The sequence below is a fragment of the Aethalodelphis obliquidens genome, unplaced genomic scaffold, assembly GCF_003676395.1.
Source record: "Aethalodelphis obliquidens isolate GAN/ISIS:26980383/991018 unplaced genomic scaffold, ASM367639v1 scaffold6, whole genome shotgun sequence".
Lineage (NCBI taxonomy): Eukaryota > Metazoa > Chordata > Mammalia > Artiodactyla > Delphinidae > Aethalodelphis > Aethalodelphis obliquidens.
Window position 1 is genome coordinate 9,908,586 of NW_020837950.1, and position 27,223 is coordinate 9,935,808.

At 45.3% G+C, this 27,223-nt stretch overlaps 1 protein-coding gene across 1 annotated transcript; it reads left to right on the forward strand.

Annotated features, from left to right (window-relative positions):
- Positions 1-270: 270 nt before the first annotated feature.
- On the forward strand, positions 271-27,223 carry BEND4 (BEN domain containing 4). The gene is made up of 5 exons (XM_027103070.1): positions 271-935; positions 8,126-8,692; positions 18,724-18,815; positions 21,639-21,879; positions 25,720-27,223. Exons 1-5 carry the CDS (start codon positions 452-454, stop codon positions 25,935-25,937), a joined length of 1,602 nt encoding a protein of 533 aa, XP_026958871.1. The 5' UTR covers positions 271-451; the 3' UTR covers positions 25,938-27,223.

Consider the following 27,223-nt stretch of genomic DNA (forward strand, 5'->3'; position numbering starts at 1 on the left):
CTCGTCCCGGCCGGAACCTCGCGCTGTTACCAGGGGACCCTCCTGGTCCCGGCTCATTCCTTCCCTTCCCCCGTCGGAGGCGCACACCCGGCTGGGCGACCACGCGGGCGGCAGCGGCGGCGCCAGGCCCCGCCCCCGCCCCCATTATCATTAGCAGATATAACCCTAAACACTTGCTCTTTACCTCCTTTCTCCCTCCAGGCATTGGTGAGGCAGCCTGTCAATCAGCGCTCGGGCGGCAGCCCCCCGCGCAGGGGCTCGGCGATGCCAGCCTTCGCGACAGGCGGCAGTGGTGGCGGCGGCGGCGACGACGGCGGCCACGGCACAGACAGCCACCCTTCCACGCGCGCGCACTCGGGCAGAGCCGTTGGGCGGGCGGCAGAGGCACCCTCGGAGCCAGGCGCCGGGCGCGGAGGGGGCGTGCGACCCGGGACCTGCCCAGAGGCGCAGAATGGAGGAGGAGATGCAGCCGGCGGAAGAGGGGCCCAGCGTCCCCAAAATCTACAAGCAGCGCAGCCCCTACAGCGTCCTCAAGACATTCCCCAGCAAGAGACCGACGCTGGCCAAGCGGTACGAGCGACCCACCCTGGTGGAGCTGCCGCACGTGCGGCCGCCCCCGCCAGCCTTCGCGCCGCAAGCCGCGGTCTCCATCAGCAGCAGCGAGCCGCCGCCGCCACCGCAGCAGTTCCAAGCGCAGAGCTCTTACCCACCCGGGCCCGGCCGGGCCGCCGCCGCCGCCTCGTCGTCGTCTCCGTCCTGCACGCCCGCCACGTCCCAGGGCCACCTGAGGACCCCAGCGCCGCCGCCCGCGGCCCCCGCCGCGTCGTCGTCCTCATCTTTCGCCGCCGTCGTCAGGTACGGCTCGGGCCCGGCGGCAGCCGCCGCGGGCAGCAGCAGCGCGGGCGGCAACGGCGCCAGCCTGGAGCTCAGCGCAGGTACCAACTCTCGGGAGCAACTTTCCGTCCCGCCACGGGTTGGGGGAGGGGTAGGACCCGGGAAAGAGAAAGCGGGGACCGAGGACAGCCTCCCGCGCGCCTTGCCCAGCGGGGTGGGTGGGGGGTGGGAGGGGAGAGCGGGAGGCTCCCAGAGCCGGCTGAGGGAGCGTCGGGGCGTCCGAGCGCAGCCCCAAGGCCTCTACGCGCCGGCAGCAACTTCTGGAGGTTCACCGCCGCCGCGTCCGGGGCTTCCGATGGCGCGCGCGCCTCTTAACAGGTGGCTCCGCCGCTAGCGTCCCGCTCGGCGCCCGGGCAGGGGCGATCGGCGGGGCGGGGGCGGCGCGCAGGCGGGGAGTGGGGGCGGGACACCGTGGGGTGACAGCGGCGGCGGCGCGGGGAGAAGCGGGCGCTACTCTGGCGGTTCTCGGGGACGCCCTCCCTTTTCCCTCCGCTGCTTCACTTTCTCCTTCTGCTTCTTCCCTTTATCTGCCTCTCTCCTCCATTTGTTCTTCCTTCTCTTTTTCCCTTCTCATTTGCCCTCTGGTTCTCTTTTTCTCGCTCACTCTGTCGCGGTCACGCGGCTGGCCCTAGGGCTGCTTTCCTGCTTTTTCCTGGCGAGCGCGCGCTGTCTCTGCCTCTCCCTGGCCCCCTTTACCCGGCCACCCCAGAGTCCCCGCCGGTGTGTGCAGGACGCGAGGCTCCTCTGCAGCAGCCGCGCGGTTGGAACTGGCGCTCGCCCCGGCGGCCGCGACTTAAGGGACGGAGACCTCCCGCCCCTCCCCCCCAGCCCCGGGAACCCCGGGCGCTCTGGGCCCCGCCGGGTGGGCGCTGCTGCACCGCGGGGTCCCAGACCCCTTAGAAATGACTGCCTTTCGGGGAGCATCCACCCCAGGGTACGCGACTCCTGAGAAAAGCCGGCTCTCCAGCCCAGCGGCGGAGAGGGCGACGGGCTGGTGGAGAGGTCACAGCCTGGGGCCTGCGCCCAAGTGTGCTCTCTGCTCCCCTTGGACTCGCAGCCCCGTGTATCCCGCCGCTCAGAACGAAAAGTTCCTGCTGAGGCCTTGTATGGCACTTTGGAGCCCCCCAAATCCTGCATATCAGTGAATCCACGGCTTCCTTTTTTCCTAATGAAAATAGGAGCATTGTCTTGAAATGCGTTATAGATGCCTAAGCTCATGTTCTGTTGTTTGTCAGTATTTTGACACAGGAAGGATTGGTTTTGAGAAAGAAAACCTAATTACAGGTTATAGTGAAGACTTGCTCTGTCACATCCCTCACTGGCTGGGAGATGTTGGCGAGGTTTTTATGTGGATGTCCTTATTGTTTGTGAGGTGTGGTTTTTTTCCCTGTATTTTAATTCCGCTGTGCTTCTATGTTCACTGTGAGGCTAGCCTACTTTCACTTTCCTCATTTTTCTTCTGTTTTCCCCCCTTCTTAGTGAGGTTTGTGTGCTCTCTGGGCTTGGGGTCTGGTTTTCTTATATACTACTTCTTGTTCACTCCTTGTTTATTTCCCGGCTCTGCTTTATCTTCCTTTATCTTTACATTGTTCAGAAGTTTGGGTCCTTTTTTCCACATTCTATATTTTGCTTACTCCTTTGCACAGCCTCAGTGCCACCATGTTCATTGGGGTTTTCCCCCCTCTTTATCTGCCCAGTTCAGTCTTTAATCTCATCCTGCTTTCTCCTTTCAGTCTTTGCGGACTGTCTTTCTTTCTGTCTTCTACTTTTTTCCATACAGTATAAATCTGCCCCTTCTCATTTCCATTTTCATCCATAGTTTTAACCTTGCCTTTCCCTGCTATTTTTCCTATATTTCTTTTTTCTGCGCCAGTCACTTGCTATCCTTTCCATGGTGCCTTCTACTCTGGCAGTTGCCCCACTCTTTTATCCATAAGGAGTTTTTGCTGTTGTTGTTTCCTTCTTACCTTGTTCTGAATGTCCTCTTTTTCAGTGTTTCTTCTAACGTCCTGTTTAGTTTGTCTCTGTCCGCAGGTGGAAATCATATCACTGAATCTAAAGGAGTGGAAAGGGGCTTTTTGATGTCCCTCCAACTCCCTGTGTTTCTTATTTCCTTTTATTTTCAGTGCTGCTGCTGCCTTTTTTTTTTTTTTTAAGAGAGGTCATAGAGAGGTAGGCTAGATAGCCCCAAGACAGGATGCCATGTACTTGTTGGAAAGATGGGAATTGAATGGTAGTTTTCTGCCATGCAGTGAGAAAAATGGTCAGGGGCAAAAAAAAAAAAAAAGACCATAGTACTAGACATCATGAATTGTGGTCATACTATTAATCATTGGGGGACAAAGCCATCTCTTAACAGGCACAGTGATGTGAGTGGCCATCAGAGGGACAGTCACCTGAAGAGCTGATTGGCTCTTTGAGGAACTAGTGGTTCCACTTTGAACCAATAAGCATGAGTGTACAGACAGCCATCCTAGCACACTGGGTGGGGTAGGGGTAGGGGTGGTGATTTGCTTGTTGCACCCTCACAACAGTGGTACTGCAGGGTCTCAGGCTACCTCGTAAACTGAAAATCAAAATGTCGATGAGATGAAATGAGTCAAGGATGGAAGAGAGATAACTGAGTGTCCAGAGAAAATGCAGTGAAAAGATGAAAGGGTTGAAGTGAACCTTATTTGCCATTAAGGGCCATAAACCACTGAGAGGAGAAATACATGATTAAAATAGATTTTTCAACATTCTTGTAAAATCTCCTGAAGAGTATAATTTTCCTTAAAAGCGGTAATATGCCGTGGTTCTAAAAGCCTATTTTTCCTCTGTGGGAGGCTTAGAGTTAAAACCCACGTAGATCTTGATATGCAGCCTAAATTTGGCATCAGGAAATGGGAAATTGCATCTTTAAGCAGAGTACAATCAAAAATGAATTACAATAAATCCTATATAATTGCATAGGTCATTCTCTTTAATGAGATTTTATTAACCTGACTGTCAAGCTTTTGAGGCAGGCAGATATTTTATCTTCTTCAACTGATAAAAGTGTCAGCTATAAACCACCATATAAATATTCATAAATCTACACATCTGCGGCAGCCTATCAGCATCATTCTTTTGGACATTAAAAGCATTCTAATTACTTTCTGTCTAGCAGAGCTGAAATGCTGCCTGTTATAGTATGTGCTTGGCAGGCATGATTGCTTTTGTTTGCCATCACGAATAGCAGCATCCTATTTTATATACCGATGGTCCAGAAAATATTCAGGGATTGACTGAGCAGGATGGATATTAGGAAGCACCATCTGGTTTTGATAGCACTGAGTATATTAACTCATCTGTTAATTTTTGACACATCACTGATTTATTTATTTAGAAAAATTGCATCCTGTTTTGCTGTGTTGATATTTGCCATTAGGGAAAAAAAAATTGGATGGCATTTTTTTTGAAAGACATACAGTAGTTCATTGATTTAAGACAGGGGTGATGCTTCCAAAGATGCTTTCATTTTCTAACTTCTATTTTCTATGCCACGAAGTCCTCTCATAAAAAGAAGTTATATTAATGTTTTAAGGAAATTATCTATTTTGAACTAGTTGCAAATCCTTTGATAGATGTAATATATGGATACAGGGTCGTATAGGTCACAAAAATGTTTTTTCTGCCTCTGCATTTTTAGTATTAATATATTTCACCCTTTGTGGGCTAAAATCAAAAGATTACCACTAATCTTGACTACTGTGATCTCCTTCATAGAAACAGAATACTCTTGGGGATCTGCTGTGATGGGCAAATTCCATTCAAGGCTTTACTTACAAAGAAGGATGTTAAAGTAAGGAGCCTGTGTTTTCTTGCTGAATTCCCATCCCTCTTCTTCACTTATCAGATTTAGGATGGATTAAACCACTTAAATTCTGAAGAAATTCTAGAAATGAAGTTTTTAATTACAAAAATAACATGGGTTCGGATTCTGGAATCAGACTGGGCACAATTTGCAACATGATATTAGATCCCGACAGATTGCACAATAAAGCAAAATAAATGAGAGAGATGTGGTCATTTTAGAGTGCTTTGTGATTGTGATTTATTAACATTTTACGGTGTTTAATTTTAAAGAAGTTAGGGATAAACTAGGTTGTTTTAAATCCTCTCTATAAACTGTTGACTTTGTACTTCCTTGCCATCACTTGACTGGAACATTCTGTGCCTAGCGGGGGAAGAGAGTTTAAAAATTTCAAAATACATGTTCACACTTTGCTCAGTTAAGAATCGTGGATCAGTGGCCATTCAGTCGTGTTCATATGAAAACAGAACTTTTCTCCATTTCTTAGCAATAATGGGCATCGCACAGTACTTGTGTTCTAATTATATTCTGTATGGAAAGCTGAAGCACTGCTGGCTGCAATGTGTGTTAAGTGTAAAGATTTGCCATTTCCCACCAAGTATAATAGTAGTATTTTTCATCATACTCTTCAATGTATTGACATAAAATACTATTCAAATATAAGGTAGTGAAAAGAAGAGAATACAGCTTTAGGGCTACAGTTGGCATTTTTACATATATTCGTTCTGAGAACAAATTCAGAATGAAGCATTTGAAAAAACTGCAGGCAAGAACCGTTTTATGATTGTAACTATTCTCTGATATTCTGAGTGCACTTTAGTACATTATCTTCATAATGTAGTATATTACATAATGATTTTTTTCTCAGCATATTACGAGTTTATCCTTCAGTTAAGAAAACAAATCATGCTTGTCTCTACATCAGATTTTTTTTCCCTTAAAATCTATACCCTAACGTGATTTATCAACATGATTAAAACAACTGAGCTCCTTAGGACATTGGACAGATACATTCGAGCAGTTCTTTCTAGGCAATTCTGTTTTAGCCTTTCCTTTCATATTTTGTTCCTTTCATCAAGGTTATGTTATAGGTGTATAGGCTGTAAATCACTTGGGACTATTCTGATTAAAATGCAAACAGTAAATACAACTTTAGATCTAGAATGGGATTATAGGATTAAATGAATGAAAACTGCTGGTGTGTTAGAATTGAGAGTCGCCAATCAATATTGTCCTTTGATTTTACTAATAAAAGAACAAAAAGCCAGGAGTAAAGAAATGAGAATGCAGCATCTTAAACCTTCCCACTTGTATGGTTCAACTGTTTACTTTCTCGTTTATTCGGTTTTGGTCATTGTAAGATATAACACCCAACTCTTTGAAGTCTTTCTCCATTAAGTTTTGGTTCAAATCATGAGCTCAGCTATTCTTTTCCACCTGGCTGGGGGCAGAGTCATCATCACTTCCAGTGTTCGGTGTGCGAAATATCCTTCCCATATCCACATCCCTTTTTCTCCAAGGCAGCAAGCCGACTTTATCTTGGCCGCTACTTCAGCCAAGTTCCCAGCCCATCTATCAGCTCTAGCCTAAAACTATACCTGGCATCTAGTTCTTTCTTTAGTACTCAAAATAATCGTGTAAAAAATAGGCCTGTGCCTAATATTTGTGGGATTCAGGGTAAGGGTACAAACGCTGTAAACTAAGATACTCTATTTATTTATAAGAGTCCCCACATGTATTCAGTAAATATTTCTAGAGATTCTGTGCTGGCCCTCAAACCCCAGTCCACTCATGGAATATACAGTCTATAAATCTCTCCTGAACTGAAAAGAACTGGCCTCTGTGTTCTGACTTGTCAGTTTTCCTGAGAGATTTAGGAATGGGAGCATTTTATAGATTTGGGAGATATGAGAGGTGCTTGCTCTATGCTCTGGGCTTTATGTATATTCTTATTAAATAAGTGAAATAGGAGACTTGTACCCCCTTCCCCTGATATCTTAGTTACTTCAGGAAGAATAGTAAGAAAAAACAAAGTAGGGGCTGAAGTACCACCTGGAGGTTTCTGAAGGTTGGTTTGCTGGTCATCATCCTGGGTTTTCTAGAGAAATCAGTTTCTTAATCACAGCTATTTAGTTTGTTGTCCCCATAGAAGCCCTCAAGCATCTCACCACTTTTCACTTTTCAAGGTTATTTTTTTCCCCTCAGAAAAAAATACAGCTAGTCAACATTTCCAGAGACAGCAAGTGACTCGTTACATTTCTGTCATAAACAACGGATATCGGCATCTAGAACCTACAATATTTTGTTTGTTACCATTATTCCGCGTAGGGTGGGAGAGGAAATGAGAGGTACCCTGATAGCTCTATATAAGCCCTGAAAAAGTTATCTGTCTCTCTGTGGGTATTTATTGATATAAATAGCACGTTCTGGGTGGTGGTCCAGAAAGAAAACAGTGTTCTTGTGACGGTTACATTGAGGGTGAATTTTCAAGCCCCTTAGAGTGACGACATTAAATCACATTTTCAGGACATTGGGTTTTTCTTTCTTTCTTTTTGAAGTGAACTGATTGTTTTCTGTTTGCTTTTTGCTTTCCACTGATTGACAGTTAATATGCTTTAGAATACACTTGTGGAAACTAACTGGCACCCTCAGCACATACCATTTAAGAGATTTGGTGGGAGAAGCCCTGAGAAGAGGCACTATTGCTTTTCAGATGCTGCTGCTATAGATCAAGCTAAACGTTGGCCTTGACAAGAAATCTAAGTTAGCAGATAAAGTAAAAGAATGGTGAGCACAGATGTTGGATGACACAGGCTTGCTTTGGGGCTCCTCATCATTTGCCTTGTAGGCCCACTCTTTATTTTACCTTAGACGTTTAGTGAGCTCTTCGGAAAGACTCATCGTTCTTCTCCATTTTGCATCTGGGAGCAACGTACTCTCAGCAGGGATTGTATCAGCTGATTAATAGCAAGGGCATGAGGGCACTCCAGAAATAGACGTAATGATTGCTGTAAGCCCTCCTGTCAATGAGGAGTTGAGTCTGCAGGGCTGGCTCGATTCATTAGAGTAAGGATATTAATGAAGCCAAAGGTGTGAGTTCAGACCTGTGCAGGCCGGTTAATAACCACGGAGAGGGAGTCTCTATCCGGTGCCCCCGTCTCACAGTCCAGCCATTTCCCAGAGTCAAGTTAGGGGTGGCTCATCAGGCACCCCACCAGTCACAGAGCAGCCGGAAGCCATGCATCCTATTAGAAGTGGATGCACCAGGTCACCTGTGTGTGTAGCAGGGAGAAGTCCATGTTTTTGACATTTTTTAATGTTAAACTCTAGATCGAGGACCTTACTTGTCCCTTGTCTTGGCTGGCAGTCTCTGACGTGTCTTCTCTTGTATTTCAGAGAGTCGTATGATCTTGGACGCCTTTGCTCAACAATGCAGCCGAGTCCTTAGCCTCTTAAATTGTGGAGGAAAGCTTCTGGACTCCAGCCATTCTCAATCCCTGATTTCTTGCGTAAAGCAGGAAGGCTCAAGTTACACTGAAAGACAGGAGCAGTGCCCTGTTGGCAAAGGGGTCCACAGTCAGACCTCAGACAGTGTAGACATAGAGATGCAATATATGCAAAGGAAACAACAGACTTCTGCCTTCTTGAGGGTTTTCACTGACTCCCTACAAAATTACCTGCTCTCCGGGAGCTTTCCGACTGCAAACACCTCCTCGGTCAGTGAGTATGGCCACCTGGCGGACGTGGATCCTCTAGCAACATCCCCCGTGCACACACTAGGTGGCTGGACCTCCCCAGCGACATCCGAATCCCACGGTCACCCATCCTCTTCTACACTGCCTGAGGAAGAAGAGGAGGAGGAAGAGGAGGGCTACTGTCCTCGGTGCCAAGAGCTGGAGCAGGAGGTGGTGTCACTGCAACAAGAAAATGAAGAGCTCAGAAGAAAGTTAGAGAGCATCCCAGGTACCCTGCCCTGTTCCTTGCAAGCCACCTGCAACTCATTCCTTTCCAGTGTCCCATCTGCATGTATGTATGCACGTGTGCGTGTATGTGTGGCTTTTTGTTGTTGTTTGGGCCGGCGATGTAGAAGAGTTAGAAAAACAGGCATGCACAGTTTTAGCCTACCAGTGCCAAATGGAAATTTCAAGATGAGCCGCTAGCCTTGTCCTGTGTTTAAGCCACAGTCTTTTGGGGTGCAGGCCTGAAAACTATGGTCCAATTAAAAGATGTCTCCACTGATACAAAAGTGATTCCCAGATGTAGTGCAATGAGATTGAAATAGGCCAGGTTCTGTGAGCTTGAATTTTCTTCAAAAAGTGACCCTGTTCCTTTAAAATGGCTTTTGTATTTTTAAAGACTTTGATATATGTGTTTTATTAGTCCATGAGAGAAATTAAAATGAAATGATAACTACAGAGGCAGGGCTCAGAGAACAAATGGTCTCTTCTATTCCACTAACTTCTCCCCTTTCTTGTTAAGTTTCAATAGGCATGGTCTCTTTTTAGCATGCAAACTCCCCCTTAAAGTTAATATGCAACTGTAAACTAAAAGGAATATCTCAAAGACAGACCAGTTATTAAGCTGGTCGCAAACTAGTTGTGCTCCTGGCTAAACGCGAGGCATTGTACCGCCTCGCAGAGACACTAGATCTGCAGAGTAGTAAAGTCATCTTTATGGCAAGATCTTCTCAGGGTTGCAAAGCCATTTTTTCCCCTATTTGGAGAGCTCCTGATTTTGCCTATATCTTTGAGGTCATTCCTGCATGTCTGTGGCTTATAAAAGACATTAAGACCTTTTTAATCATGCAGCCCATTGATAAAAATTTTTGAGCGTGTATCTACCAATGTACACATTCATTGGTTATTTACATACCTATACTTGCATACTAATATGTTCAAAATAAAGCATACATAACATATTTAAAAGTTTTAAGGCTGAACCATAAATAGAAATAGAAATTACGGTCTTTTCCTAACTCGGTGTCTTTGCACCACCCAGTTTGGCAGCTGAGGTAAAAAGAAGGAAGTGTTGAAGAAAGTTACCCGTTTGCATATTAGAATTGCCAAATCAGAAATTTATTTTCCTTCTGTCCTTTCATTTAAGAGAATTGCCCAAATAGAGCTGAGGTTTGGCTCAGAACGTTTCGGAATTAGATTGAGTGCAGTTGTGGGAGAGAAGCAAGAGGTGAAGGAAATCCATTCTCTGTTGTTACATTTGAGCCCTGGGGTTAGATGCAGAGTCTTGGCGTTGTCCCTGCCAGGCCGGATCTGACTGCAGCAGAGAGACTGACTGGCAGGACCCAGAAGAATGCGGTGGAACCAGAGCGCTACTGGTTTCTCCAAGTCAAAGAGATATGGGTGCAGCTGACACGCTGGGATTTTACAACTTGCACAGTTTCATAAATTATGTGAACTATTGGTTTTACCGCCAAAAGGGTATGTTGCATCTTACTCCCCACTCCTCTTTCATTAGGGGAGAAGATAGTGTCCTGGAGATCAGCCAACTGCAGATCCTTGCATCAGCCATTCAGAGCTGTGGGGAAGAGTTTCAGAGTGCAAGGACAGGTGACACAAATGTCCAGAGTGTTATTGCCTAATTCCTAACCGTTAATATTTGGTGAGCCGTCTGTCCTTGGTAAACTTACCAAGCAAATTTGGGGTTCACTCCACCTCTTGTTTCCTAAATCCGTACAGATGAAATGTCTGTGTCAGGGATAACTCATTGCTGGCCTGCCACTAATCATTGTCCTTCTCTGCTTCCCAGAAAGACGAGAATGCTGCAATTTCTTGAGTCCTCTTGATGGTCAGACATTGAATGACAGTTGTTGAAATTAAGCTAATGATCACCACTGTTACTGTAAACATTCCACCACTGTTACTGTAAAGAGTCCCCTCCATGAACTTGAACCAATTCTATGTGGAGAGCCATGATTGCTTTAAGTAATCCATACTGAAATTCAACTATATAGAGGAGACTCAGTTTGTCAATTATGAATAGAAAAAAAATAGTGTGAAATGCAGGAAAGATTAGCCATTTGTGATTACTTAACTCCTGGATTCATTACCTAGGGATACCTTAGTATTGGGCGTCAGGTTGAAAGTGCCCCTTGAGATGAAAGACTTGAATCAAAGAGAGACATAACTGCCCTCTTGCCCTCCTCACCTCCCAACCTCCATCTTTGGCTAAACAGCAAACCAGCCTGTGGGTGATCACCCAGGAATCCACTCTGGCATTCTACGAGCTGTGCCTTTCGTGTGGGCAGGGCCGAGGGGGAATCTGTTACTTTTATCCATATGAAGAAAAGTACAGCAATAATACTCTGGTTTTGTACGTAACAAGAATATTTTGCAAGCGGTAACTTTCCTGTGAGATTTGGGATCGATTTTCCCTAAGCAGTATCCGTGCTTCCCAATGATCCCAGTAGGCCTCTGTTATCCTAGAGGCCATACATTTCCATGGAAGGACCTGGGGCTTTCTTCCTGTAGAATCTGCCCGTATGTTGTACGATCACTCTTCTTACAGCCGAGCAGGGTGGATGAGTACAAAGGGGAGAGGAGCGCGCAGCAGTTAGCGGAGGAAATAAGGTGAGCAAGGTGATGGGAGCACCTGCAGTGGGTCAGTTTGGGGGCAGTGTTCCTCAGGCACTTCCCTCTCTCTCCAGAGTCAGGCTGTTGAGCAACTCTGAGATTCCAGTTTCTTTCTTTTTTTTCCCCCCCCTTAAATAAAGCATTTATATCTGGGAGCAGTTCTTGAACTGAGAGTTCAAAAGAAATGAGCCTATTAGTCTACAGGAAAAAATGCTTTCACTTGGGAAGCTGTAAAAGGGGGAAAGGAAGGTGACAGCCCTCACCGAAAGGAGGGACCGGGGAGGGGTATTCTTTCTGGCACCACCCGAGAGGGCCTTTGTTTATTGTATTATTTGTGAAACATTCAACGAAGTCTTATTGATTATCAACTACAGGCAAACAAGGGGCTTCTAGAAAGTGCTGTCTAACTTACTTTCCAGAGTTATATGCAGATATATAGGCAATTAAATATTTTATCCCAGGAAATAGCATTAGCACATTTTCTTTTGCATTAGATTATCACACTAGAAAATAGAAAGTCTGTTTAAAAGTTTAAATTTTTTAAAAGAAAGTGAAAATAGGTTAAAAGAAGAAAAAGTCACAAAAGGAAGACATTTGGGTCAGGAATACAAAGAGCTGAGAGGTTATTAAAAGAAGAATGGTAGGGCTTCCCTGGTGGCGCAGTGGTTGAGAGTCCGCCTGCCGATGCAGAGGACACAGGTTCGTGCCCCGGTCCGGGAAGATCCCACATGCCGCGGAGCGGCTGGGCCCGTGAGCCATGGCCGCTGAGCCTGCGCGTCTGGAGCCTGTGCTTCGCAACGAGAGAGGCCACAACAGTGAGAGGCCCGCGTACCATTAAAAAAAAAAAAAAGAAGAAGAAGAATCTTGATGGGCAAACTTCTCTATGGAGAAGATGTCAGGTTAGAGTAGTCACATTTATTCAGAAAGCTTACAGTCAGCACTGGGTGAAGAGAACTCATAAGGGAGGGTGGGTATAAAATACCATATTTCATGTAATTTAAGCCCCCATTGAATGTAAGACACACCAATACTTTATGTTCCACTAAGGAAGAAGAAAAAACACTGCAAATCGTAATTGCACATTATAATTATCTTTGAACACCAAGTTCAGAGATTTAAAAATATGATAAAATGTGGGTGTTAGAAATATAAAATACTGTATGGTAATTAAAAAATCACTTCCAGGGCTCCCCTGGTGGCGCAGTGGTTGAGAGTCCGCCTGCCGATGCAGGGAACACGGGTTCGTGCCCCGGTCCGGGAAGATCCCACATGCCGCGGAGCGGCTGGGCCCGTGAGCCCATGGCCGCTAAGCCTGCGCGTCCGGAGCCTGTGCTCCGCAACGGGAGAGGCCACAACAGTGAGAGGCCCGCGTATCGCAAAAAAAAAAAAAAAAAAACCTTGAAGTTTTCTAAGTGCCAAATATAGAGAAGATACACTTATTGTGATATTAGTAAAGAACTTTCTACTTTCTAAAAAGTACATTTATGATCATCTCAATTTATCTTCATAACTCCAAACAAAAATTAATATTCCCATTTTACAGACAAAGAGGTTGCAACCTGGACAGGTAAAGTCTGTGGCAGACCTCAGATTAGAATCGAAGCCTCTTGACTCCAGAGCTAGTTTATTACCCTCTTCCACCCTCAAAATGTAGTCGATTCTCATTATTCACAGTCGTTCTATTCTGTAAGCTGTGAGCACTGAATCAGCAAGGCATTATTACTCTGAGGGGAAATACAGACTTCGGTTCCCGAGAGCCTCTGGTTGCAACATTTTCGTCAGCCAATCACAAAACGCCGTTTTAAGTATGTTTTTGTTTAACGAGCCCTTATTTAATATATAGTATTAGTTGGTTAACACTGAATTCACAGCCAGCAACGCTGTGACTCAAGCCTGAACAAAGCTTATCTAACAGCATTTTCCCCTTGAAGCACATCACAGCCTTGCGCTCAGGAACACTTAGACACCACTTCAACTCTCCGTTTGGGGCTCCTTTTAAACAGCGAAATCACCAAGCAGAAAAGGCACAAAAATGCAAAAACCATGGCACTAAACAGAACATGAAAAGAACCCTTGTTATCGTATGAGGGCTGAAACGAGCAGGCCAAGTGTTACCTTGTTCAACCTCAGCTGGGGGTGTGTGATTCCAGAAATTCAGATTTCTCAGTGACCAGCCAAAGTCCGCAGCAACCGCAAGAGCACCCCAAATACAGATTTGACCGTTACAAGTACATTTTAGCGAGTAGACAAATTTGCAGGTCCAGAACCTGCAAATAATGAGGATCAACTGTACTAACTCAGGAGGCTACAAACTAGAGAATTAACCTTGGATTACGTACAAAGTGCTGGTGCTAGGTAAGGATATTCTATGTACGAAGATTTTAAAAAGATAAATCGGTGTCTGTTTTTGGATAACTAGTTTTGTAAGAACAAAAAGCCCTTGGAGTAAGTGGTGTCGCAGTGCCAGTGCTCCCCCGTGCTCGTGCCACCCTCCAGCCCACGTGCCCAGAAGTGCCTGTGGGAGAAGGCTCAGGTCGACTTCTGGTCCCGAGAAACACATTGATCATGCTTAACATGCGCGTTCTAAGGAGAATGAATGTTCTGAGTAAAAAACTAGAGCGAGTGATAGGAACAGGGAGCAATAAAGGATTGAGTTCTTTTACTCAGAATTTGGTAGAAGTCAGCACGACTATTGGCGGTAGCTGTGAGACTGAGGGACACAGAACAGCGTGGGCTGAAGAAAATGGCCCTGGAGTCAAACCTGGGTTTGGATTTCTGCTCCTGCCACTTGCTATCTGTGGTTTTAGGCAACTTACTTAACCATACTGAGCCTCGGTTTCCCCTTTCTGTAAGGTGAGGTTAATAATACTGGAATGCTGGAAGTATTAAGTTCATTAAGTAGCAACCGAGTGCCTGCTAGGTGTTCCAGGAAGCACTCAACAAAGAGCAACCTTAAGAAACAGAGAGGCAGGGGGCTTCCCTGGTGGCGCAGTGGTTGAGAGTCCGCCTGCCGATGCAGGGGACACGGGTTCGTGCCCCAGTCCAGGAAGATCCCACATGCCACGGAGCGGCTGGGCCCGTGAGCCATGGCCACTGAGCCTGCGTGTCCGGAGTCTGCGCTCCGCGACGGGAGAGGCCACAACAGTGAGAGGCCCGCGTACCGCAAAAAAAAAAAAAGAAACAGGGACATGGTCCTGTGCCTGATCATACAGAAATCTTAAGTGGTTTTCTCAGATTGTTGATGGTAGTCTTACCTTGTAAAAAGGTCAGCATTCAGTTAGTTACCCAGGTTGGGAGCCGCAGTTCCATCCATAACCATCTCTCTCCCTCCTTGATGTCAGCCTCCTCTCCTCTGGATTCCACCTCGTACATACCCACCGGTATGGGGTCCTCCCCCCTCTCCCCATTGCTTTCATCCAGGCCTGTTTCACCATATGGACTCTTGCGATAGCCACTCAACTCCCCCAGACGCCAGGCTCTGCCAACTGAAAAGGCCCACGTCACCCACTGCTGAAAAGCCTCTATTGGCCCATGGAGTAAACTCCAGCCCCCTCAGTGTGGCACGTGACATCCTTCACTGCCTGAGTCTTCCTGTTCATTTTTGGAGACTCGCCCCTCAGTTCCCACCATACACCGAGTGTTCCAACCCCTCTGGACAATTTGTGATTCCTGAGCCGCTGTGCCCTTGCTTCTGGTCTTCCCTTAACTCCTGCTGTCCTTCCAACATATCCTCCTTTTCCCCACTCGAGAAACTCCTCTTCAGCCATCAGTACCCAGGTCAGGCGACACCTGTCCATAACAAGGCCTCCCCCAGTTTCCCGGCAGAATTAACCACTTGCTGTCGTACATAATACTTGCTTCTGTTGAAGTCTGTATCAGGGCCAGTTTTTACTCTCTGTGTGTCTGTCTCTTCTGGGGTCTTGATACGAGGAGAGGCAGGCTGTGTAAGGTCCTTGAGGATAGAGACTAAGTCACAGTCATCCTCATAACCCCGATTCCCAGCCCAGTGTCAGGCACGTTCTGTTGTAGCAGCTACACACATCAATTAAATTAAACAGAGACAGGACATTGTGATAATCAAGAGAATTACCGTGCGTCTGTAGGCTGAGTAACACTTAAAGCTCATTGTTTATTTCTAGACATTTACAATTGCGGAACTTATACTTTATGGAGACGATATGAATGGGACACTTGAAATAAGCACACAGATGGCATGGTCGTCAGAGGACAGTAAACAATTTCAATCTCCCTATAAAATTGTATGTGATATACTTGGAGGTAAATGTTTTGAGTCTTTAAAAAACAATTATAGGGCTTCCCTGGTGGCGCAGTGGTTGAGAATCTGCCTACTAATGCAGGGGACACGGGTTCGAGCCCTGGTCTGGGAAGATCCCACATGCCGCAGAGCAACTAGGCCCGTGAGCCACAACTACTGAGCCTGCGCGTCTGGAGCCTGTGCTCCGCAACAAGAGACGCCGCGATAGTGAGAGGCCCGCGCACCGCGATGAAGAGTGGCCCCTGCTTGCCACAACTAGAGAAAGGCCTCACACAGAAACGAAGACCCAACACGGCAAAAATAAATTAATTAATAAACTCCTACCCCCAACATCTTCTTAAAAAAAAAAAAACAATTACATAGCAAAGTAGATTAAATAATGCTTGAGGAACAAGAAGAGAAACTGATCAAGATGTTAATGCAATGATCTGCCAGGAAAATTAGGTACTCGAGACCCAAGCACCCTTAATATAGGCAAAAACAGAATCAGAGCAGTTCTCCTTGGAAGGCCCTTACTTAAGAGTCTCCCAGACAATACAGCCGCCAACTGTGCAGAGTCAATTGAGTAGCTAAGTCTTCCTGGCCTTCGGCCTTGTGCCCAGATACCACCCACAGGACCCACTTGCCTTCAGGAGAGCCTTACAGCCAGTAAAGTCACATGAAATTCCACTTTCTTCCAGCGCATGTGCCTCAGCCGGCCTCGCTCAGGGCTTAGCACTGCTGCCTAAATACTGGGGGTGTAGGGATGGGAGAGTCGTCCTCCAAGCCCTTCCAGGGCTACACAGGCAACACTGAAGGTCATATATAGCAAAGGAAGGGGAGATGACAGTCATGTAGACATTCTTCAAACAACTTCTAAGTAGTTATAATCCATGCCCGCTGTAGAACTTTTTTTAAACTGGTTTTTACAAGGATGATAAAGGATAAAGGTAATAATAACTGCCCTAATTCTGTTACCAAAATATAATCATTTTAAATTATTAACACTTTGGTTTATTTCTTTCCAGTCTCTTCTCTGTGCACATAATTATTTTTAACATGGTTGAGGTCACACTGAATATTCAGTTTTGTAAGCGTTTTTGTGCTTCACTTAAACACTTTTTCCCTGAACAAATGTAAAGTATGGATAAAGTATCAGAAGAAGTTTCGTTCAAATCTTAGTCAGTGAGTATTTACAAATTTTACTAAAACTTCCAAACTAAATTCAGAGTAATACCTCTCACATGTCACTTGGAAAAGCAGTGACGTATACACAGTTGCATTGCTGCTGCCGAGATCCTTCTTTTCAGCAATGTGTAGAAGGGACGCACGCACAGAAGTTAAATGGAGTCCCAGAGGCCACACAGTTAATGAAAAGCCAGAACTCAACAGCAAACTTGTTTCCTGTCTCCGTTAGCTTCTCAAGGCTTCTGCTTTTCTCCTGTAATCCGTGCCCATTGCCAGAAGATACATTCTCACTCACTGAGAGCAAAGTGGGTTAGACTGTTTGTTTGTGGAACTCTAGTAATGTGGGAAATTCTTGTTTGTCATTCAGTTAACTTGCTCAGACTTTTTGGTGAACACTGCATACCCTAGCAGAAGTGGTGTGGTTTAGAAAGTGGATTTTCTAGCTCTCAGTGACTCAGAGTCTCTACTCAGCCATACCCAGGGTGAAAGTGTCTGTCAGAACATAGAACTGTTGGCCAGTAAGTGCGCCCCTTAAAAGGAACTTGGGCAAGGTCTGGCCGAATTATAAATAAAACAAAGGGTTTAGTTACATCAGGGTGAGCTCTAAAGTGGGTTAGTCTTTTAATAGGATGATGAAATTAGAGGTACTTGACAGGTTTTATTAAACTTTGGTTTAATAAAAGTCCTACTTCAAACTGATACACACGTGCCTTCTTTTTGTTGAAGGCACAATCTTACGGTTGTCCTGAAACTGCTTCTTTAATTTGAAGAATATATTCAAATGACTATACAAGAGTGACCTATGACACAGGTCTGTAAGACACAAGTCTATAAGGATGTTATTTAAGAAAATATTTTTTGGCAAGAAGAAGAATTTCCTAACCTACTTCTACTTCTTATCATTCAAATTCTTCAAAAGGATGGCGATGTAGTTTTTGATTTATGTTGCAATGTGATGTCACCTGAAAAACCCAGAGCTGTTAGCAGGAGATAAAGATAATTTCAGTTTGCTCTCAAAAAAGTGCTGAGAAAAATGAAGTGAAGAAGGCTCAGTGGTGATACTTTAAAATTAGGGTTTAGGTTAAATATTTATTATTTTCTTCAATGTGACAAAAACATCTTAAGAAAACACACAGCCAAGACAGATGATGGCAATAATTCGTATCCGTTAGGTTATTTACTAAGTTACCAAGACCTTTAAAAGCCATCAGTTAATACTCTGGAAAGGGCTCTAATATAAATCTTAAAATATAAGAATTATCTATGCAATGGTACAAAAAAAATGTCAGACTCTATGTTGGGTTAACATCTGTTCCGTTTTATTGTGATTATTCAGTGATTCTGTAAGACTGTGCCTCACAAAATATAGTGTAACAGTTAATGAAATACATAATAACCGAATCTGAATTGGACCAGATCAGGTGAGTTTCTGGAGAGGGGAGGAGTGAGACACTTACCAGAAAAACTACATGTGTCTGTGTCAGGAAGCAGGTCTAAAGTGCATGGCTTACTGCTTTACTGAAGAACTAGGAACGAATGGCACTACAAATGAACATTATATCATTGATCCAAAACCAGTGAAACATTAGTTTTCAGTACTTTAATTTTAAAAAGTACCGTCGGGTGCTAATGTTCCAACTTGAGTCAAAGAAGACACGTCTCTTCTGTGAGTTGTTCAGTGTGATATCACTATTACTAACCCAAATTCATCTTAGAGTAGGTTTGACTTAAAAGTTTTCAGTGAGCTGTGCTGAGCCTAAAAATTCTCCCCGAACCATAGCATCTGTTCTATATTTACAAACTGAAATAACTACAGATGTCAAATGAGAGAAGATTCTATTTCCTTTAGAAAATGAGTCTTTTTTTTTAGAAGTTTGCATCAAAAATCTTTTTAAACCTTAAAGCTTTTTATTTTCCCAGCACAAAATAGCTAATGTGCAATTGTTGCAATCTCTTCTACCCAGTGCCCTGCCAGACGGTTTTAGACTACCTGAAGACATTGCTTCAGCACTACAACCAGCTTGTGGTCCCACAGCCAGCCGACCAGCCGGCCGAGGTAGGTCTCATTCCATGTGGAATTTCCTTAAGATGAAGCATCCTGGTGGTTTACCCATGTAGATATATACCAGAACAGATTGGCTAGCAAAATATATGTTTGACTCTGAGGTTTATGGGTGAGTATATATCCTGTGGAGAAAGATCATGCATCGTGAAGATTCAGCTCTGTACTCTGAGGGGGAGAAAAAGAAATAGTTTAAATCCTGCGGGCAAGTCTCCCCCCATTCTTTTGGCACAGAGAACCCACCTGTCGTTCCCTCAGGCAGAGCCAGTGTGTGTTCCAAGTCTTCCCACCCTGAAAATCAGCCCTCCTTTGATTCTCCCTCCATCCTCCATAAAGTATCCCTTCTCAGTAGTATTATTTAATCATATTTGATTTCTCTTAGCTGTGCTGAAACAGCATGGGTAACCTCATCCACAGCACAGAGCAGTGTGAGTTGTTTGGGGCTATAAATGACTTTCTCTCTTTCTCCTTCTTCCTTCCTTCCTTCCTTCCTCTCTGCCTCCTTCCCTTTCTTTATTTCTTGAAAATGGCCTCCAAATGGTATTTCTACATTTTGGAAGGGCTGTTGAGCTCTTCTGCAGGAGTGGATGCTTTCAAGCTTGGAGAGGGCACCTTCCCTGGATTGCCAGCTCTCTCATCTCAAGCACCTCCCATCTTGAAATAGCCTCAGCTCTGGTTTTAGGGGCAACTCTGAATTTGGGGACAGGGTTCCCAGCTGTGCCTTTTGACTTGTGAGACTTTGGGAGCGGATTTAACCTTCTTGGCCAAACAGCCGCGGGCATTCTGGCTTGCCAGATGAGCTCACACACCCGAGGGAAAGCTGTTTTTAAAACATACAGCGGGGCTTCCCTGGTGACGCAGTGGTTGAGAGTCCGCCTGCCGATTCAGGGGACGCGGGTTCGTGCCCCGGTCCGGGGAGATCCCACATGCCGCAGAGCGGCTGGGCCTGTGAGCCATGGCCGCTGGGCCTGCGCGTCCGGAGCCTGTGCTCTGCAACGGGAGAGGCCACGACAGTGGGAGGCCTGCATACCGCAAAAAAAGAAAATTAAGAGCTCTTCATTGTAGCCACCGGTGTTGAGTGTCTGCTCCGTGCCAGCCGCGGTAGTATTTACTGCATCAGTCACCCACCCGATGGATGTTCATTGCACCTAGTATATGTCAGGCACTGTTCTTCCTTGCTATCTGCCTCCTCCTCCCCCCAGCCATAACCTTCTGTTCCTTATCTTTGTGGAGGACACCCCCGTTGCACCTGGGAATCATCTTCACTCCTCAGTCCCCCGTACCCTGGCTCAGTGGATTGGTTGCCTGACCAACTTGGTTTTACATCTCTCATCCTCACTTCTCCATCGGCACGGCCCGTCACTCCAGTCGTCCCTCCATCTCTCCCCTCCTGCCGTGAAACAGCAGCCTGGGCTGAAGGACCCTTCGGAACCTCTGGGCTCCTGCCCATCTTTTGATCACACGTAGTACACAGAGCCAAGGGTTGGTTTATGCTCCCAAGTACTCGTATTTTAAACCCATGATAATTTAGTTCTTCCTGTGTTATAGATGGGGAAACTTTGGTCCAACAAGTTAAAGTAATTTGCTCAAGAAACAACAAATAAAACCCAGAACCGAGATTTAGTTCAAACCCAGGCTGACTCTAAATTCAAACCACAAACCACCTCCCTCAGCTGCTTCCCTTAAAAAGGACACAAAGTCACACTCCTGCTATTTCAAGGGAGTATGAATGCTGCAGTGATGAGTTTCCATGGGTATAATTCAGTCACAGTTTCATGGCCATACCTGCTGCCTCTTTCTTTCCTGTTGGCTCCTAAACCATTTGCCCTTCTCAGAGCTTAACTGAACAGAGCACTTTTTTAAATTAAAACCTATCAGTTCCAAATAGTGCCAAATTTATAACCTGTAGTAAATTTGCAGAGTTGTAAAACTGAGTGAGTTTCCCTTCTTTATTTTGTACACCTTAATTACTGGGGAAGAAGTACATTAAAGCTGAGATCATGGGTTAATTAATTTGCCCTGGACTGTAGAATTTTATGGACAACCAGAGCTAAAATAATGGTCGTGTAGGTGCGATTGACTTAAACATGGCTTATAAATGTTACAGAAATTCCTGTAATTAGTCCCAGTGCAACTATTTAGCCTGGGAATTTTATAGCAGACATAAATTATGAAGGTGCAAAGTAAGAAAAATTTTGAGTTGACATAGTGGCATTTGCAGAAGCTATAATTTGAGAAAACTTGTTTTGCATTATTATTAGTGATTTTTGTTTGTTTCCACAATGCCCCCTCTTTAAAATTCACTGTTTAATGTTTCCACTGAAATACAATGGCTATCAGATATTAGGTGCATGAAACACAAAAAAATACCTTATGGAAGTAGCCCACCAGCATCATTTCTAAAAGTACTTAACCGCCAACCAAAGGATGAAGAGACCTGTTTTATCACACTCTTCAAAGTCATTTTTGCATATTTTAATAGATTGAAAAGGAAAGTTACAGGTTATATTTAAATAGTGTTCCCTGTCATTGGATCTTGACACATTTTAACCTACCTGTTAAAATGCAAGTTATAAATAGCTCCTCTTTCAAAGGTGTTCATTATACCTCATTGGCTCTTGTTATAGAAAATGCAAATGTAATTTGAAAAGTGCCCCGTTCTGAGTGTGAGCAATTACTTGTGCTCTTCAGTACCTGGTTCATTGTCAGTATAGCCACTTGGTTAAAAAGCATGTTTGCCTTTGAAATGGAGATCGCCTGGGCTGCTGGCTGGCTGGCCGGCCAGGTAGGTAATGAGAAAATATTTCGCTTTTCCAGGGGAGCAAGCAGCTGTTGAACAACTATCCTGTCTACATAACGAGCAAACAGTGGGACGAGGCTGTAAATTCTTCAAAGAAAGACGGGAGGCGGCTCCTTCGATACCTCATCAGATTTGTTTTCACAACCGATGAGCTTAAGTACTCATGCGGCCTTGGGAAAAGGAAAAGGTCAGTGCAGTCAGGAGAGACAGGTCCTGAAAGACGCCCTCTGGATCCAGTTAAAGTAACATGCCTCCGAGGTACTGCATCCTTCCACTCAGTGTCCATCTGTGATCTCATTTCACCGCATTGGCTGTGGCTCCCCCGTGCAAGTGTTCAGCCTTTACTGTATTTTGGTTTCTTTCCGCTGAGACGTTATAGGCTTCATGTGGCCCATCTCCTTGGTATCAAGAAGTCCTTTAAAACTTCTCCGTTTGCTTTAGCACTTAATGGCACGTAGCACTGCATAGCACTTCATGTTTCACGCTTTAAGTTCAGATTTCCTTTGCCGCCCGGGAAGGCGACCTCCAGCAAAGCTGGAGCACTGGGGAAAGCACAGAGGAAAGGAAGCCGAGGAACCTCAAAAATTATCCCAATTTCATTTGCGGCCCATGACGCCCTCCCCCAATCTAGCTACCTTCTCAAGAATACTTGGCCCAACTCCTTAAATTTATTTAGAATCAGTTTTCCTTAGGCCTAAAGTATTTCTCGCCCACTCAGATTTTATTCTGTTCGGTTTTTTTAAAGTTTCTGTATTAAAAAATACTACTCAGATAATACCATTTCCTCAGCATTAACAGCTGATGACTTTGCAGCTGATCCACACTACGGATAGGCCAGGCAGAGGGTAAGGAGGTGTATACGGTTGATTCAGTGGGTGCAAATGAATAAACACAGACAAGTGGAAACATTGTAGTGCCAACAAAAGCGCATTCACACCTGAAAAATCCACTGCAAATAGCTCCAATGTTAACCTATACAGTCCAAGAGTGATCTTATTGGTTGGAAAGACAATAAAGATTTACTCTGGACAGGGATCAAAATATTTCCTGGTGAAGAAATCACACTGAAAAACCTTATCACTGATAAGGCCTTAGTCATCAGAAGGGACACTCACTCCTGCACCCCTCTGGGCCTGCCCACAGGGACTGTCAGCGTGCCTAAGGTGCCTGTGTAGTATTTGTTAGTAGCGGAGATCCCCAGACCCACCCTGAACTTCTGATTCAGCGGGTCTGGCGTGAAGACAGGGGAGGCACGCGTTACTGCACCTCACGACCACCCCAGGTGATTGAGGCTGGTGGCCTAGACTTGAGAAAACCACCTAGAATGAAAACACCAGCATTAACTCAGCACAGGTATGCTGGAGCACCCCCTGTTGGCCAGTCTGAAAATTCTACTTACTCAGAGTGACTGGGTAATGGAAATTTCCAGGGGCTGTCTTAGCAAACTAGCCATAGTTTCCTCTATTCCCCAGCATCGTCAGAGCAGACGGAGGCAGCAGAGGCAGCGGTGAGCTTGGGAGCTGTCCTGAGAGCCCGCTCCGCGAGTACTCTGGAAGTTGCCCTGAGGCTTACAAGGGAATCAGGATAAGGGGCCCCACTAAGGTATCCCTTTCCGGAAGTCCTTGTTAAACAATTTATATTTTAACAAGCAAGTCAGTGAAACTGAGGGATTAATATACGTCTCAAAGCACTAGTGTCAGTGCTGCGGGACCCACTGTGACACAGATGCAGCCCAGGCTGCCTGACCAGAATGTGCACTCTCCAGCAGGGAGAGCTGGGCAGGACGCACAGGCTTCCACCCGCCCATGGGTGGAGAATGCATAGGAAAGAACTGCTGATTGTGTCAGGGGCGGCCGGTTAGAGCGTTTATGTCTGTCCCAGAGGCTGAAATCCTGGGGCCTTCCTGTGACCTAAATGGGATTCCCCTCCTGCAGGTTTATGCTTGCTGACTCTCAGGGTGGACACCCTTGTGGTCTGCAAGATTACAATGGCCAAGGAAGCCTCAGACAGTCGGACACTTGAGGGGTGGAAAGCAGGGTGCTTCGGGGAATGAAATCAGATTCTAGGCTGGCCTGTCCCCAGGGTGGTTTGACCCCGGAAGGAAGGGGGGTCAGTGATGTGAGGACGCTTCCTATCCGGGTAACAGAATGAGCTCTGCTTTTAGCCTGTAGTAGTCTGGCACAATGTTAGGGGAAGTCCTGTTGCAGCAGCGGGCACTGAGGAGGGGGAGGGGGAGGGAGGTGTCACAGAGCAGCAGTTCTTAGAGGGACGGGGCTGCCGCATCCTCAGCAGTGAGCCTTGACTTCCTCTCGTAGATACCTGGAGTCTTTCATTTCTCTGTGTTCATATGAGAGTGGGGAATCTGGAGAGGGAGAAACTACTTAAACAGCTATTGAATACTTCCTGAACACATGAGGTAGGGAACCTGAAGAAGACAGAGGAAGAGAAAACAGAATGCCTGAATTCTGGAGTTGATAGCCTGGCTGGAGATGATTTGAGGACATAATGAATAGACGTGAATGCAAGGAAAATAATAGGGAGAGGACTAGATATTTGAGCACTCGTGGTCCCAGAATACCTCCTTTCTCTCTGCTCAGCATTATAATGACCACGACCTAGGTTTGAAAAGCATCCTTCGGTGTTTCCTAGGCCTGTAGCCCAGCATAGGCCATCTGGTTCCTGACAGTTTTGCAGGGCGAGGAGCTGAATAAACACAGTTGTGTCCCCCAGGAGGGCCACTAGGGCTGGGACTTAGGCGAGGTGAACAAGTCTCTCAACTCAGGCATGGAGTTGAAGGGGATGCCCCTGCGTCTCTGCTAAGATGGGCACAGTTCAGTTCATGGGATTTTTCGGGTCCAGGTACTTAAAAGCATCAGCTTTCATGGGCAAATAGGGTCGGGATTTCACAAATAAATTTCAGACAAATCCAGTCCTACAACCAGAACCATTGTCTTGTAGAGGGAGCAGTGCTGGCGAAGAAATGGTGTGTAAATGGCAGTCACCTTGAACTTCCAGTCAACTGTGAAAAAAAGCACAGTTTGACTTAGAACTTTTCCCAGAATGCTCATTTCAGTCGAACTTTTTCCATTTCAGTTTACAGATGTCCATATTAAAATAGCTGTGTAGGGGCTTCCCTGGTGGCGCAGTGGTTGGGAGTCCGCCTGCGGATGCAGGGGACACGGGTTCGTGCCCCGGTCCGGGAGGATCCCACGTGCCGCGGAGCGGCTGGGCCCGTGAGCCATGGCCGCTGAGCCTGCGCGTCCGGAGCCTGTGCTCCGCAACGGGAGAGGCCACAGCAGTGAGGGGCCCGCGTACCGCAAAAAAAAAAAAAAAAAAAAAAAAAATAGCTGTGTAGGAACTATACATGTCCCCTGACTCCCTGAGAAAGTAGAGGAAGGGTTAATGTGAGCTCAACCCAAGGGAGGCCAAGTTTGTTTCATTGGAGTCTGGGCTACTTTTTGTATATTCTTTCTTCCAGGCATGCTAATTGCTTTCTGGTGATATTAAATATTTAGAGGAAAAGTCATCTAAAAAATATTTGTCAGTACACTTATAGATATCACAATTAGAGAAATAAAGTATAGCCTGTAGTAGCATTTTAAGAATGTGAAAACCTGAACCAAAACTTAGGCAATTTCTTATTCATTGAGATTTTATTTTTTTGCACTTAATCTACACATCAGTAGCTGGTTAAAGAATACCATCTGATGATATTTGCTGTGCTTCTGGAGATAGTTAACATTCTAAAAATGCGAGCATGTTAACAACAGGGTTTTGAAATGTACTCTTAACTTTTTTTTTTACCAAGCATGGTGCATACCACGCCTCACAACTCAAATTTACCTTTCATAGCAATCGTGCCTTAAAGGGAATCACTCTCACTTATGTAATTTTTACTTTTGCACCTGAGTAGAAAATGTGTATGGCGTAAGTTGGGTCTAATAAGTGACATCATCATGGCATTACATCGGATGTCCCATAAAGCTTTTCTTATAGAGCTTCTGTTAAAGTTTAAGCAGCCTTCCTATAATTCGCTGCAAAAACCAGCTGTTTTTCTCTCTCTTTTTTTTTTTTTTACTGTTGTGTGTATTCCTACAGAATTCATTAGGATGCACTGTACCTCCAACCCCGACTGGTGGATGCCCTCGGAGGAGCAGATAAACAAAGTGTTCAGTGACGCTGTGGGTCACGCTCGGCAGGGGCGGGCAGTGGGGACTTTCCTGCACAACGGAGGCTCCTTTTATGAAGGGATCGATCACCAGGCTTCCCAGGATGAAGTCTTCAGTAAAAATTCCCAGGATGGGTCTGGTGATTAGTGGACAGAATGTTTCCACACTAGCAGCCGGTCCTCTCAAGAGTTCCAGTTGTGAATGTTTTGTTACCATCACTTTAGAATCCAGAGCATGTCACTCTGTCACATCCTAACGGAGTTAAAGGTTTACACATCCTGAACCTTAACTCTTGACCTACTGCCACAGTTCCTAGTACAAACCCATTTTAGGGTTGTTTGGGAAGTCTATGGAGCCTACAGAGATTTTCAGAGTATTACATTATACAAAGAAAAAATGACAATTGATTTTAAATGATGACTAGTTAGACGGTGAGGGTGAAAAAAGAGAGGTGAGCTCCTGGTCACCTGTCCGAAATCTTCAAGTAAGCTCTGTTTCCTGAGCAGAGCTGGTCCCCACAGAGATTGGATTAGTGTCCCTGCCAATGGGGGAAGGTAGAGACATGGCGTTATCCTAAGGGACAAGGAACAAGCATTCTCTTTATTTAATTCAAATAAGTTGTCTTTATGTTTTCCAAAGACTTGAATTTATACTTCTCAGCAAAGACATAAGATAGGTGACATTGCATGCTGTGTCTAACATTGACAGAGCCTGTTACTAAAAAGAAACCAGAGATCAGAAGCCACCTCTAGACAGTGATTAATTGGAAGTCAGCTGTTATGTTTACCACACAAAAGAATTTCTCCTGTGTTGATCAGGAAGGCACTATATGATCTCTGAAGTTAACAAACAGTAATAGTTTTCATGGTATCAGTCAAGAAACATCCAAAGATTCAAAACCATTTTCAGATGCTCGATTTTGTAAGTTCACAGTTTCCATAGCCTTAAATCGGGCTTTGTTGACACGATGCCAAAGCGCTGGGTTGAACAATGAGCATCTCAGTCAGCTAGTTGTTTGGTGCACTGAGGACCAGACAGAGTGATGTGACTGATGGGATTCACTGAATTGACCAGATGTTCTGGAATTGTATACACACAGCTTCAAGGCCATTCTGACAACTATGCAATGGGCTTGTCTGTAATTTCTCAGAAATTTGAGGGTCTTTTTGTGCTGAGTTGATCTTCAGAATTTGCATAAATCTTGTTTCTTGTTGTCACCGATGGAAATGTTTCATCCCAACTGCTGTGTGCCTCCTTCCCGCCAGTATCCCCCTGAACTACTGGCTCTGGCTGAGTTAGCGGTGACCACTCCCACCCACTTTCCCCGGTTTAATATGTTGAGCATCATCTGCGAAGTTAGTAGTAATGTCTTTGGAACCATTTCTTATCCGCAGATGCTCTAGAGATGCTAGAATCTTTCTGAGTGCTTCGGG